This window comes from Artibeus jamaicensis, unplaced genomic scaffold (genome assembly GCF_021234435.1).
Source record: "Artibeus jamaicensis isolate MK-2021 breed Jamaican fruit bat unplaced genomic scaffold, CSHL_Jam_final contig_519, whole genome shotgun sequence".
Taxonomy (NCBI): Eukaryota; Metazoa; Chordata; class Mammalia; order Chiroptera; family Phyllostomidae; genus Artibeus; species Artibeus jamaicensis.
In genome coordinates, this window is record NW_026521871.1 from 24,734,597 (window position 1) to 24,748,270 (window position 13,674).

Sequence of the window (13,674 nt, forward strand, 5' to 3'; positions counted from 1 at the left end):
TTTACTGTAAAACTAATCTTGGGGAAACTCATACTCTTATAATCATTTTAGTCCAACGTCTTTCATATGATGGGTAGAACAAGAACATATAAGTAGGCAAGTGAAGTGAGAAAATAGGATTCTACACTGAAAAGGTAAAACTGGGTAGGAACTCAGTAGATTCAGTCTTATATTAGCAGGTTTCCAAATTCCTTTAGAACATCACATCTCAACTTATCCCTATGTTGTGGGAGGAGAAGAAAACTAAAAAGTTTAAATGTCATACAACAGACAAGTGTGTTTATATATAGTATACCTACCACAAAAGGTTGAGACTCTACATGTTGATAAGGAGTGAGACTTTTCATTCAACAAATATTTGTTGGACACCTATTGTAAGTTAAGACACTGTCCTAAGCTCTGATGTAATGTGATGACCAAAACAGATACCTCGTTCTCATAAAGCTTATACTTTAATGGAGAGAGGACTGATACCTACAGTATAAGCCACTTATATAGTAAATTTTAACAGCTCGCCACATAATAATATGTAAATTTATGATTGTATAAACTGTAGTAAAAAATTTAAAACATGCATGGGACTCATGACCAGTGAATTTGGGGTAGTATTTTCTGTGTTATGCAAAGGAGAGAAATGACATTAATGAGGGACATACATGGAGTTTTAAGTATATACATAATGTTTTAGATAAAAATAGGAGTTGAAACAGATCTTAATATTCAACTTTGATATAGTAAAACTACTTATAAAACAAATAATATTTGTTTTACTATTTTCTATTTTCTGCATATTTGAAATACTGTACTCACTATAAAAACAAGCAATGGGTTAATAACAATAAAAATGGGTAAAAAGTTTTGAATAGGGAATGTAGAGAAAAAGAAATGCAATGGCCAATAAACACTTCAGTAGCAGTCATGAAATATTTTAAGACTTTTAACAAAAATGGTTGTGATAATTGTTCATTATTAAATATCTTTATAGCTTAATTCAATAAATTGAATGTATTCAACATGATTTATTTTCTGCAGGCCCACGCAGCATGAATTAAGACTTTATAAACAACAGGTGAAGAAACTGGAGAAAGCCCTAAAGAAAAACATCAAGTAATTATATCTTACCAAAGTTACAAATTTATTAGGCTTTTGTATTTTGCTACCTGTTAGCTTACCTCATAGTGGGCTTGGCTTGAAATTGCCAGGCTGATGGAGGGAAATGATATTAGCAAGGGGATGTTTCTGGTTCCACAGTTTAAAAACATTTCTATTGTGTTGGATTTAGCTATGTGTTAATTTAATTTAATTTATTTATTTATATTTATTGTTGTTCAGTTACAGTTGTCCCACCTTTTCCCTATTCCTCTCCCCTGCCCTGTTCTCCCCCACTCCCACAGTCAGACCCCCCCATTGTCTGTACCCCTGAGTCCTCTGTTCGTATTCCTTTGCTTGCCCCTTCCCCTTCCCTCCCCATGATCCCCTTTGCCATGCCCCTCTGGTCACGGTCAGTCTGTTCTTTATTTCCAGGTCTCTGGTTCTGTTTTGCTCATTTGTTTGTTGATTAGGTTCTGCTTATAGGTGAGATCATATGGTAATTTGTCTTTCATTGCCTGGCTTCTGTCACTTAGCATAATGCTGTCCAGTTTGATTTAGTTATATGTTCATTTTAAATAAGAACAAGAAAAATTTATTTGCCTAATACAATAAAGGGCAACATTTTAACTAGAAAATTATATTTGGAAGTCATGGAGGAATTTTAAGAGAATCACTAAAATTAGAAATGACGCCCCAAATTTTTGTTGGTAGTAGCCGTGACCCAAAGAATATATACCCTCATCATACTTTAAAAGTACCAGAATGAATGCAGCCAAGCCATTCATATCCACCACTTGTATCTTTCTTGACTTCAGAAATACATACTCAGAGGAGTTTTAGAAAATTTGTCCTCCAGAAGTGACAGTATTTTCTAAAGATCTATGTGCACTCTTTGGTTCAAGGAAATGGGACTTGAAGGGAGCATTGGGATGAAATATTTTGAAAACTATATGAGTAATATAAGTGTTAGATGTATTAAATAAAATGTAGTGGTGTAAGTTGATTCAGTTTTTAGTCACGGCTGTGTTTCCTTCTTTCTACGGCAACACGTGCGTGGTGAAAGGCAAGTTTTCTGGGTATCCCAGAATCACATACTGAGTTAAAATAGCAGAGAAGGAAAACTTAAAAAGAGGGAGAAGTAGAAAAGCTGCATTTATTCATTCAATTAACTTTTTTTTTCTTCTTAGTATACTGTTGCTTGACATTTTGGGTACCTGTAATACCTCCTACTGTCTGCTGGGCATTTGGGGTACTGGAATTACCATGCTAACACCAAATAGAAAAGGTCTCTGCCCTTGTGGAGATGACATGAAGGGAGACAGACAGTGAGAATAGGCGCATAAGACAGCTTTGATAGAGAGGAACTTAAATGTAAAATTGCACAGGCGTTGCTGCTGTGAGTTTTTGGACAAGAGGTGGTGGTGACATGATCAAAGGTGCCAGTAGTGGAGATGTAAGTGTTTGCAATGTTAGAGGTGGAACTTACAGGATTGGTGAAGGATTGAATATAGGCAGCTGAGGAGGAATAAATCAAGACTCCTAAGTTTTAGGCCTGAATAACTAGGTAATTGTCGGTACATTAACCGAGATGGCAAAATTGATTGAGATACAGGGAGATAAAAAACTCAGAGGAGAAAGTGTGGGGAGGAAAAACGTTTCATCAGCCCTTTTAGGGTCTCTGGTTAGGCCTGAAAATTAAACTGACAAAGACAGATCAACATGAGAAAAGCATACAGATATATTGAATGTAAGTTTTATGTGACATAGGAGCCTCCATAAGAAATGAAGACCTGAACAAGCAGTTAAGCCTGAGTGTTTTTATAGTAGGTTTGATGAAGAGAGGAAAGTTGTGGGAAAATATGATAGGACAAAAGAGTACGCGCTAAGGGTAGTAAACTGGAGGAAATTCCGATTCTCCTTGCTGTCTCTTCGTCTTCACAGATGAAGGCGATCCTTCCCTTCTATTACAGGGAGGGTACCTGTCACGTGAGGGTCTGATCATTTGCTTCAAGTAAGAAGCTGGGAGGTCAGAGAGTCTTTCTTGTACCTGTCATTTTTTAAACTCCTTCAGCTTAAAAGATTTCTTATGTTAAAGATTTCTTAGGTTAAAAAGTCTTATTTTTTATTTTACTATTTTTTTTATTATTCTCATTTATTCTATTACAGTTGTCCTAATTTCCCCTTTAGCCCTTCTCCACCCAGCTCCCCCGCACTCCTACACTCAGTCCCACATCACCGTTGTCTGTGTCCACGGGTCAGTCATACATGTTCTTTGACTGGTCTCTTCTCCTTCCTTCAGACATCCCTCCCTCCCCCTTCACCTCTGGGTGCTGTCATGCTGTTCCATGTTTCCTTGTCTCTCGTTTTTTTGCTTGTTAGTTAATTTTGTTTATTAGATTCCTCTTAAAAGCGAGATAATATGGTATTTGTCTTTCACCAACTGGCTTGTTTCACTTAGCATAATTTCCACTTCCAACTTGACTGTTGCAAACGTAGGACTTCCTTCTTTTTGCTGTGTAGTATTCCATTGTGTAAATGTACCAGTTTTTTAATCCACTCATCTACTGATGGGCACTTAGGCTGTTTCCAGCACTTGGCTATTGTAAATAGCACTGCTACGAACATTGGGGTGCGTAAGTTCTTTGAATTAGTGTTTTCCAGCTTCTTAGGGTATATTCCCAGCATTGGAATTGCTGGGTCAAAAGGCAATTGATTTTTTCGAGGAAGTTCCGTACTGTCTTTCACAGTGGCTGTGTCAGTCTGCCCAGCGACCTTTCAGTTCATAGGCTGGCACTCAATCGACCTTTCAGTTCATAGGCTGGCACTCAATCCACTGAGCCACCCCAGCCAGGGAGTTTTCAAAGTGGCATATTTTTAATTGATTTTTCTAGAGAGAGAAAGGAAAGGGTGGAGAGAGAGAGAAACATTGATTTGTTGTTCCACTATTTATGCATTCATTGGTTGATTCTTGCATGTGCCCTGACTGGGGATTGAACCCGGAACCTTGGTGTATTGGGATGACACTAACAAACTGAGCTACCTGACTGGGGCCGGACTGGCATATTTTGATCCTTTTTAAAGGGATCTTATTGACATCAAGGCAAGTATATTAGTGAAGATACACTCACACATTATTGCACTTTTATATACAGAGATAACATAGTGCTTATTATTTGCAGATTCCATATTTGTGAACTTGCCTACCTGCTAAGTTTTATTTTTAATCCCCAGATTAATATTTGCTGTACTTTCATAATCGTTTTTGGACATGCCCACCACATACATTTCTAGCTGCTGAACCAGATGAGGCACTTTCTTCTTGTTTCACCTCTTCTACTGTCCACTAGCATCCTTTTTGTTATCACAATGCCACTTTCTCTCTCTCGCTCTTTTTTTATTTTTGTACTTTATGTTGGTGATTTCTCTAAGACGGTCTCCGAGTCTAGTGTTGGAGTGTGCTGTTTACTGTCCCTGCACACCAGAACCCTGTGATGTGCCTCACAGAAGCATGACATGTGTTAGGTAAACTTCATTGAGGCGTGAGTTATCATGCTGTTAGCCATTTCTTTAAACGTTAACACGCGTGAAACTAGGTTGCACATCGGTCAGTTGAGGAACTATGACTAGGGTGCGTGCAGGAACCCGACACTGTATCTCCCCTAGGAGCAGTGGTTTAGTCCTTGCTAATTAAGTGTTTATGCTAACTTTAAGAATATAACTACTACAAATAAGAATTTATTAAATATATTTTGCGATGTTCATTTAGGTCTAGTCTTTAGATTGATTTTATACTATTGCCTTTAAAATTATGATTCTGAACCAATCCCTGCTGTATTTTTATGCTGAATTTGAAGAAATTGTTTGTGATTTTAGAAATTTAAATTTGGAATTTAAAAAAGTATTTGTTAATTTTTTTTTAAGGTATGGAATTTTCGTAGTATCTCGATGTGGAAACACAATTAGGAATGTTAAATAACTTGCCCACGTCACATAGGTGATATGTGAAAGAACTTTGAAAGAAATCAGATTCATACTTAATCATTCTTTTTCCAAAGCTCACATTCTTAACCATGACACTAATAATCAGAACCAAACAAAACACCCAATGAAAAAAATCTTTTAAGGTAAAACATTTAAAGTTTTTATTTTCTTAAGTGTCAGAGTTAGAATATTTTTCAAAGATCAGATGTTGGGGAAATAATTAAGAATAAAATCTCTTGTCAATCAGTGAATACTTTTCCGCATCTATAGGAAAAAAGGAGCACTTTCCTTACTGAATAAACATTCAATCAGACTGATATGTATTATAAGCAATCTGCTAAAGAGAAGACGAAGACAGAGAGAGATCTCACCCTTGTATACAGCCACACTGGTACTGTCCTTTACATACAGGTGAATTGTCTTTATCCAAAGGGGAAAAAAATTCTTGCATCCTTAGACTTAAGCATGAAGTTCCAGTTGAGGACCAGGAGCCTGGGCTTACCTCCACTGAGCCAGGGAGACAAGGCACCGTCCTCCCTGATGTCCACGTTCAAAGAGATGTTTCCAAGGCTCTCAAGGCAGACTTTCTGAGGATGTAAAATTGGCAAGAAGTTTACATAAATCTTTTTATCAGAAATCCTCACTCAAGGATATGTTTTTTATTGATTTTTAGAGAGAGAAAACATTGATCTGAGAAACATCGATTGGTTACCTCCCATACACGTCCCAACCAGGGATTGAACCCACAAACTAGCTATGTGCCCTGGTCGGGAACCCACAACCTTTTTGTGCACAGGACAACACTCAAACCAGCTGAGCCATCTGGCCAGGGCTTATGTGAGTCTTAAAAATTAGCATTTTTCTTAATTAGAACTATAGGTTTTCCAAAGGAAATGCTACAAGAAAAGGGGGGAAGTCTTTCCTTTTTAGACTTAGAGAAAATTCTATTTTTTTCTTTAGATTTGTAGTTACCAACATTCAATAGCATATGAGACTATTAACACAGATTCCTCTTGTTTGAGTTAATATTACAAACAGGTCAATCATAAGATTCTTTTGTTCACCCTGACTGGTGTGGCTCAGTAGATTGAATACTGACCTGCAAACTGAACAGTTGCCAGTTCGAGTCCCAGTCAGGGCACATGCCTGGGTTGTGGGTCGGGTCCCCAGTTGGGGGTGTGCAAGAGACAACCAATTGATGTATCTCTCCCACATCAATGTTTCTCTCTCTCTCTCTCCCTTCCTTCCCCTCTCTCTAATACAAATAAGTGCATAAAATCCTTTTTAAAAATTCTGTTGCTAAGAAGTGATCAAAGAAGTGACCAAATAGGTTTGTCAGTGCAAGATAACCAAAGCACAATTCCATTTAGTTTTTCAATGGTATTTTTATTTTGCTAGGAGGAAACAAAGTCAGAATCCCATCACCCTGGTGTTCAGATGATAGGCATTAAGGTGGTAGGTTAGGCCAACAAGCCAAATTGAAATGAACAATCAAGGTTTCACTCACTTGCTGCAATAGTACAAGCAAGGAGCCAAAAAGAAAAAGGCCAGGTCCTCAGAGTTCCATTTTCCCCAGGGATTGGCACCAGGCAAAGATCAGCCGGCGACATGTAGAACAGATGGGGGGAGCATCTCACTGCCTTAGGAGCCTGGCACAAAACACTATTTCATGGGCCTAGGAGAAGGCCCAAGAGGGGAAAAATGGAGTCAGACTGGAGAAAAGTGTTTCAGTTAAGGCTTCTCCCCACCCCCACCGCCCTTAAGGAGAAGCGAAAACTGCCTCTCTCAAAGCCTCCCTTAAAAAGGCCTAAGAATGGAGGCACCCGGGGATTCTGACATGCATGTGGGCATGGCCAGCTGGGAATCTGGAAGGAGGGAAGAGGTTGGGGGGACTGAGTCCTTAACAGCAACTCCCCCCAGAGAATGTGATGCACGGGCTGTGCACCCGTCTGGTGTGGGGAGGAGCAGTTCACCCTGTGAGGCTTTCCAGGCAAAGCCTGTATAGTTGCCTACGGTTTGGGCCCCAAAGATAACACAGGGTTTGGGCCTGGAGCTCGATGCCCCTCCTAGAGAAACGTTTCCTTCAGAGTTGCAGCTGCTTGATTGAAGGGAACCACCCCTCTTTTCATCCTATTAATTTAAAGAAATTCTAGGGAAAAAGAAAAAAATTAAAATCCTAGGAATGTAGGGAAAAGGACTCAGGGAACATAAAACTTTGAGAGGCTCCCATGGGTGGGTACATGTGTTTTGTATCATTGTGGCTAAATTAGCATGATTTTAAAACAAAACTGGCATTCCACTTTGTAACTTGTTCCTCATCAGAATGGGAGTCACATGAGACCACGGAAAGTCTTCAGCAGACACAAAAGCTCTAAATTGTACATAGAAACTTATCTTGTGGAAGTAACACAGCATATTTTAAGTTGAAGGGGAAGTTTTCTGGTTTTCCTAGACTCCAGAAAGAAATGTAAAGTGTTCCTTAGCCATCTTAGGGGATTTTTATGGCCTTCAGGCCCTGCTCACTGCCTTGGAAACTACAAAACAACCCTAGCATATTTCTGAGTACAGCCCGTTCTGCTAGAACATTGGTTTCTCAAACACTGTTAATTAAAAAAAAGAAAAGATTTTCCAGTCTGGCCGCTTGCAGGTCACCACCGTCACGAATGACACAATAACTCTGTGGACCAGCAAGTCGATGACGTGCACAGAAACAGTGGTCACTGATGTCCTTCACCCTGGGAAGGCGACAGTACCTAAGGCAGAAACTCCAGAAAAACTAGGTATTATCTTTGTATTTGGATTCAGAGCCCATATTGATGGTGGCAAGACAACTGGCTTTGGCATGATTTATGATTCCTTGAATTACATAGAGAAAAATGAACCCAAATATAGACTTAGCAGACATGGCCAAATGAGAAGGATAAGACCTCAAGAAAGAAAACAGCGAAAGGAATGCAGGAACAGAATGCTGAAAGTCGGACCGTGAAGGCCAGTGTTGGTGCTGGCAAAAAAAGGGTAGACTCTTCAGTGCTTCATCTGTGGTGATTGTGCAGATTATCTCATAATAAACTAAGAACTTGTTTAAAAAGCCAAAATCAGAAGCAACAGCACTTATTTAGGATCAAAAAGAATTGAAAACAGATTGAGACAGAAGCCCAAATAGTATCCCAATTACAGGGTAAAGGCAAGGGGTTTTTATGAGAAAAGGAAGAGAACAATTATGTGAATAGAAGCGTTAATCTAAAATATAGAAGGCCGGAGTGAGGGGCAGCAAGCATTTGTTTAAGATCCAAAGGAATAGCTCCTCAGGAAGCACTGATTCTGGCAGAAACCCAAATAGTGTTCAGATTGGGGTTGATGGCAATGGGTTTTTATGAGAAAAGGAAGGAGAATAATGGAATAGAAGGTAGGAATTTCTGTTGGTGTTAATAAGTAAAGGAAGGAATTTTATAGGTGCGTATAAGCTAAGATATTCTTCAGTTAAACATGGTAGTGCTAATTCTAAAGAACATCTTTAGTTTTCAGTCCAGAGTGTCTGCTTTCCTGTTAGCTTTGCAAATAGTTGTGTGAAATACAGTTGTGTGAAATAGCTTTGCCTGGTCCAAAGGTTATTTTGCCCAGTTTAAACATTCCAGAGGTTCAAGGAGCAAGACTGCAAGGTTAACTAACATTTAAATTCAGATTTATCAATTTACTTATACTCCCACTAGAGAGCATACTGACTTTTCTATGTCTCTTGTATTCTAGATAATGTGCTTCTGGCACTGCCTTGCAGCAAAAGCCCTACATACAAAATGTTAATGTGGTAAATAGGTGGGAAGTCAAGTGGAAAATGGATTATGTGGTATTTGTGTCTACTAGAGGAAAGAGGTTGATTTTTTACCTAAAGCTTATTCCATTTGTTAATTTTTTTTTTAGTCACATTCTCACGATAGAGCAGAAAAGAGCAACTGAGTGAAGATCAAGGCAGTACATGTGACTGGAGTAGATAATGGTAGGTCAGTAGTAGTAAGATTGAGGAAAGAAAGGAGTCAGGAGAATACCGGGTTAGGACTGATACCATGGAGAGACTCAAATGGTAACCCAAGGACATTAGATTTAATTCACAAAGCAGTGGGAAGCAAATGATTGTTTTTTAGCAGGCAAATGACATGATGGCACATTGCTATTCTATTTTACACATAGCAGGTCAAGTTCATTAATGAGTCATGGAATCAGTTTGATGGGTCAAGTTTCTGTAGGAAACCAATAGGCATGCTCAAAGTTACCAGTAAAATGGTTAATTTAAAGTGGGTCTAATAAGAGACCACTTTTTTCAAAGGTATGGTGGGTAGTAGAAAGAATGTCTACTGCAGCCCAACTTCAGAGATACTTGGAGAAGGGCAACGGTTTGTTACTAGATGGATATGCATGCATAATTAGGTTTCTGGGCAAAGAGACTCTCCCCTCGCTTCCCAGTAGTTACCCAGAAAGTCCAGTAGTTTCTTGGGTTTTCACGCCCTCTTGACTGGGCCAGGCATCACTATTTGTTTTTGGAATGTGGGGAAGGAAGGACCATTCCAGATGGTCCTTGCTCTAGCTCTTGCTGTTACAGTGCCTAAACCTGTTGCCCTGCCCCTTGCTTCTTGCTTCCCGTACCTGTATCCTCCTAGCTTGGATCCCTAGGAAGTTGCTTCCATCCTTCACTGTAGTTCTTTCCTGTTCTTTTTTTTTTTGCAAGTGTTGGGGAGTGGTTAGAACTTTCTTCTTCAGTGTGATACCTTTTGTTTTCAGCAATTCCTTCTAATTTGTCGTCTATTGAGAGGATCTTCTTGTTTTCCAGTGATAGTATGGCTTAAAATTTGTAAAAATGCACATATGCATGCATGTGCATGGACATATATAAAATGACAGAGAGCTTTTGGGAGGGTAGCTGGATCACTGGCTCAGTTTGTTATCTTAATCCAGTGTCTAGGAAAGCATTTTGTATTATCTTGATTTTTCCCCCTTCAGATTACAGGATCTTATCAGTCAAAACAAGGCTGAGGACACAGAGAAAAAAGATGAACCCAGCAAAGATAACCCGCAGCAGGCCCTAATTGACCAGAGATACTTTCAGGTATTGAATGGCTGGCAAAGAGACTGGTGTTTGTAGTCAACCTTGGTTTCAGTCGCAGTGTAACACATTATCGGTTGGTAAGGAATACTTGCATCCTGTATTTGTGTGTACTTGCCTTGTCTTGTCTTGCCATGGAGTACCTATTTGGCTAAAAACATTGTAGTTACCTTGACTTAGAATTTGTCTTAGCCCTTAAAAGAGACTTTAGCCTTGTTCAAAGCAGGGTAGTAAAAAGCTGGTAAGATTTTGGAAAGATTTTTATCTTTTTCCCTACTTTCCTCTCCTCCCTTAAGCCATTTCCCTGTTATTGTTTTTGTTGTTGCTATGGTTGGTATTATTATTCTATATAACTAAATCTGTTTTCTAAAGTCCTTGTATGGTTTTATTTGTTATTGAGATATTAATCTGAAATTTAACTTTCTACGTGTTGTGATGCAGCGATCTCACCTTACTGATTTTATAGAATAGATAGATGTACCTTTTTTGAGTAGATGTGCAATTAAACCTGGCCATTTATTGATTGAACTGGGCCTGCATATTTATTTTATTGGATGTACACAGGTTTTTAAAAAAAACTTTGAATTTATTACTAATATTTTTCTAAATTAAGAGATTTTATGTATATATTTGCTGTCTTTGTTGATAGCTCGTCCTGAAAAGAGAATATGGCAGCCAAATCCTTGCAGCCATTATCAGAGCAGAATTATTCCTTACCTTGTCACCCCGGGGCATATGTCCTTCAGTAGGCCGTGGTCCCCACCCATCCTTGCTTCACTCATTTATGTTCTTACCTGGCTTCTCTAGGCATCTGAGTCTGCAGTTTCCAACAGACCATTGAAATGAATCCCTTATTGTATACCATATTTCCTTACGTGCATAGATTCGTTTCCAGACTCTAGTCTGTTTCATTTGTACGCTATTTTCACATCCTTTTAATCTTTGTAGTTTTGATACCTTTTACGTTAAGTATCTGGTCATTGTTCTTTTACGATTTCTCCTTTGCTGTATTGTTAGCACATTTATTCTTCTGGATAAACAGTTTGTGCGTACAGTTATTTCCTCCCCACCAACGTAGGGACTTGGCCATGTGTCATTCACTCTCCGGGCAGTGCGCATTCCAGCTGACCTCTTAGGAACACCTTTCCTCCCCCTGTTCAAGTGATACTCCCCTAGGGTTCTTTAGCTATGGTTGGTTTTATTCCATGAAAGGAAAGGTTAATGCTCCTCCGCAGTGTCCGTTTTGCCACGGGGTATATTTTACTGCTTCACTGCAGAAGGGCAGGCTCCTGGTGTCTCTGCCTCTTCTCCTTGTTCCAGTCCGCCTTTATTTTTACATATATATCAGTTATTTGTTGCTGTGGAACAAACCCTCCTAAAACTTAGTTCAGCCCTTTAATATATTGTGCTTGGACAGCTGGACTGTTCTCTTGATCTTGGCTGGGTTCCCGCATGCATCTGCTGTCAGATACAGGTAGGTCTAGTAGCTCTGCCTCTGGGATTTGGGTGGATATTGACGCAGGGTGTTGGAGATGACTGAGCCACGTGTCTTTTATCATCCGCCATCTACCCTGAGCGTGCTCGTGTGGCAGTAGAGTTCGAAGAGAGCAGAAGTAATCAAGGTGCCTTGAGCCTTAGGCTCTGAGCTGGCACACCATTAATTCCTTTACTGTGAGCCAGTGCAAGGCCCAAGACCAGTCCAGATTCAAGGAGCAGAAAACAGACCCCACTTCTTGATGGGAGAACCTGCAGTGGCACATTATAAAGTGGGGAAAATAAATACAAGAAAGAGAAATAATTGCAATAATTTTTGCAAGCCATCTATCATAAAGTTTGGATACATATGCTAGACATACATGTAATTTCCCTTGGTTTATCACCTCGATCATGGAATAGGATTGTCCTGTGAACTTCTGAAGCACAGATAGCATCAGCTCCCTGGTCTCTTGAAGGGGTTCCATTGCCCTCCTTACTTTTTGTCTGAGGCAGGGGGAGAGGGACTGTGTTCTTCTTGCTCTCATTGATAATTTAGTGGAGGGAATTTTTTTTCCATTAAAATGGTAGTCATAGAGTTTAAGTATAGTACAAGTGAAATATTGAAATGCACTAAAATAACAAAATTGTTTGTAGATAAGCATCAGAAGTCAAATTCTCAAGAGACCTGTAGCTTTTATGGGGAGAAAAGAAAAATAGCACAGCATTTTTCATTTACTAGTTTTATACCTTACTTTAAAACACTCTCATCTTGGTGAATCCTGTCCAGTGAATCAGACATTTTCTTAAATGGGCTGGTCATGCTCCAGGATCACTGATCAGCTCTTAGCAAGACCTGCATGATGTTTCCAGGATTTCTCTTCAGAATGTGTTGAATTTTATAACTCATTGTCTTTCCTCTCTACTTCAGCTGAAGCTGTGAAACAACAGGAAATGCCCCATTTAACATCCTAATTGGCCTAAATATGAAGAGATAGAAATAGGGAAATGTGCCCTGGCTGCTGTGGCTCAGTGGATTGAGTGCAGGCCTGCAAACTGAAAGATTGCAAGTTTGATTCCCAGTCAGGGCACATGCCTAGGTTGCAGGCCAGGTCCCCAGTTGGGGGCATGCAAGAGGCAACCAATGATGTATATCTCTCGCACTTCGATGTTTCTCTCCCTTTCTTTCTTCCTCCCTTCCCCTCTCTCTAAAAAATAAATAAATCTTTAAAAAACAAAAAGAAATAGAAAAATGTGGGACTTGAGCTAGGGATATCTGGATGATTATTCTTCTCTATGTGGATTATAATAGGTCATAACTACTTTCAAGTCTAAATCATTAAAAAAAAACAGTTTAGTTTTTGTTGCGAAGTCTGTGGTTCTCATTAGAACTCATATGTTAAATCATGGTAACGAAACTATTGTACTTCCCAAATATTACAAGTGTTAGTCTCATTAAAGATCTTAATGCCTAAAATTAACTCTGAAAATGACATTGCATTGACATATCCAGCCCTACTTTAACATGTGTCACTTTTATAGGTCTATGGTAAATATTTCAACTAAAAACAGTCTTTTTTTTAAGGTGCTGAATAGCATCAATTCAATTATTCACAATCCAAGAGCTCCAGTAATAATTTATAAACAGAGTAAAGGAGGAGTCCAACATTGTAATAAAGATCTCATTCAAGATTGTGGATTTGAGCATCTTGTTCCTGTAATAGAAATGTGGGCAGATCAACTGACTTCCCTAAAGGTAGGGGGTTGAATATTCTTTAATCTGTGAAAATCTGTTAGAGTGGTGAACTTTGTTAATAGGACTAGGCTTAATTTGTTTTGTTTGTTTTAACTGTAAATCTGAAAAGGCTTATTCAGCTTATCTACATGTGAATCTTGGTACTCACATCCTGTTTTAAGTATGACCCATATGATATCATTACTATTAGCTTTGCCTCCTATAAAGTTCTACCAAACAAGACATTTTTAGGACCAGTGCCTTGTTGAAAATCTGCAGTAGATCCACTTTGCACTTT

At 39.0% G+C, this 13,674-nt stretch overlaps 1 protein-coding gene across 4 annotated transcripts in view; it reads left to right on the top strand.

The window, feature by feature from the left end:
• CEP70 (centrosomal protein 70) overlaps nucleotides 1-13,674 on the top strand; it is a 59,184-nt gene that overhangs the window by 36,368 nt on the left and 9,142 nt on the right. For all 4 annotated transcript variants that reach the window (XM_053669515.1, XM_037139421.2, XM_053669514.1 and 1 more), the window contains 3 exons: nucleotides 1,033-1,107; nucleotides 10,066-10,171; nucleotides 13,227-13,397. In XM_053669515.1, the coding sequence (XP_053525490.1) occupies nucleotides 1,033-1,107; nucleotides 10,066-10,171; nucleotides 13,227-13,397 (352 nt within the window). The remainder of the gene's footprint in view (nucleotides 1-1,032; nucleotides 1,108-10,065; nucleotides 10,172-13,226; nucleotides 13,398-13,674) is intronic.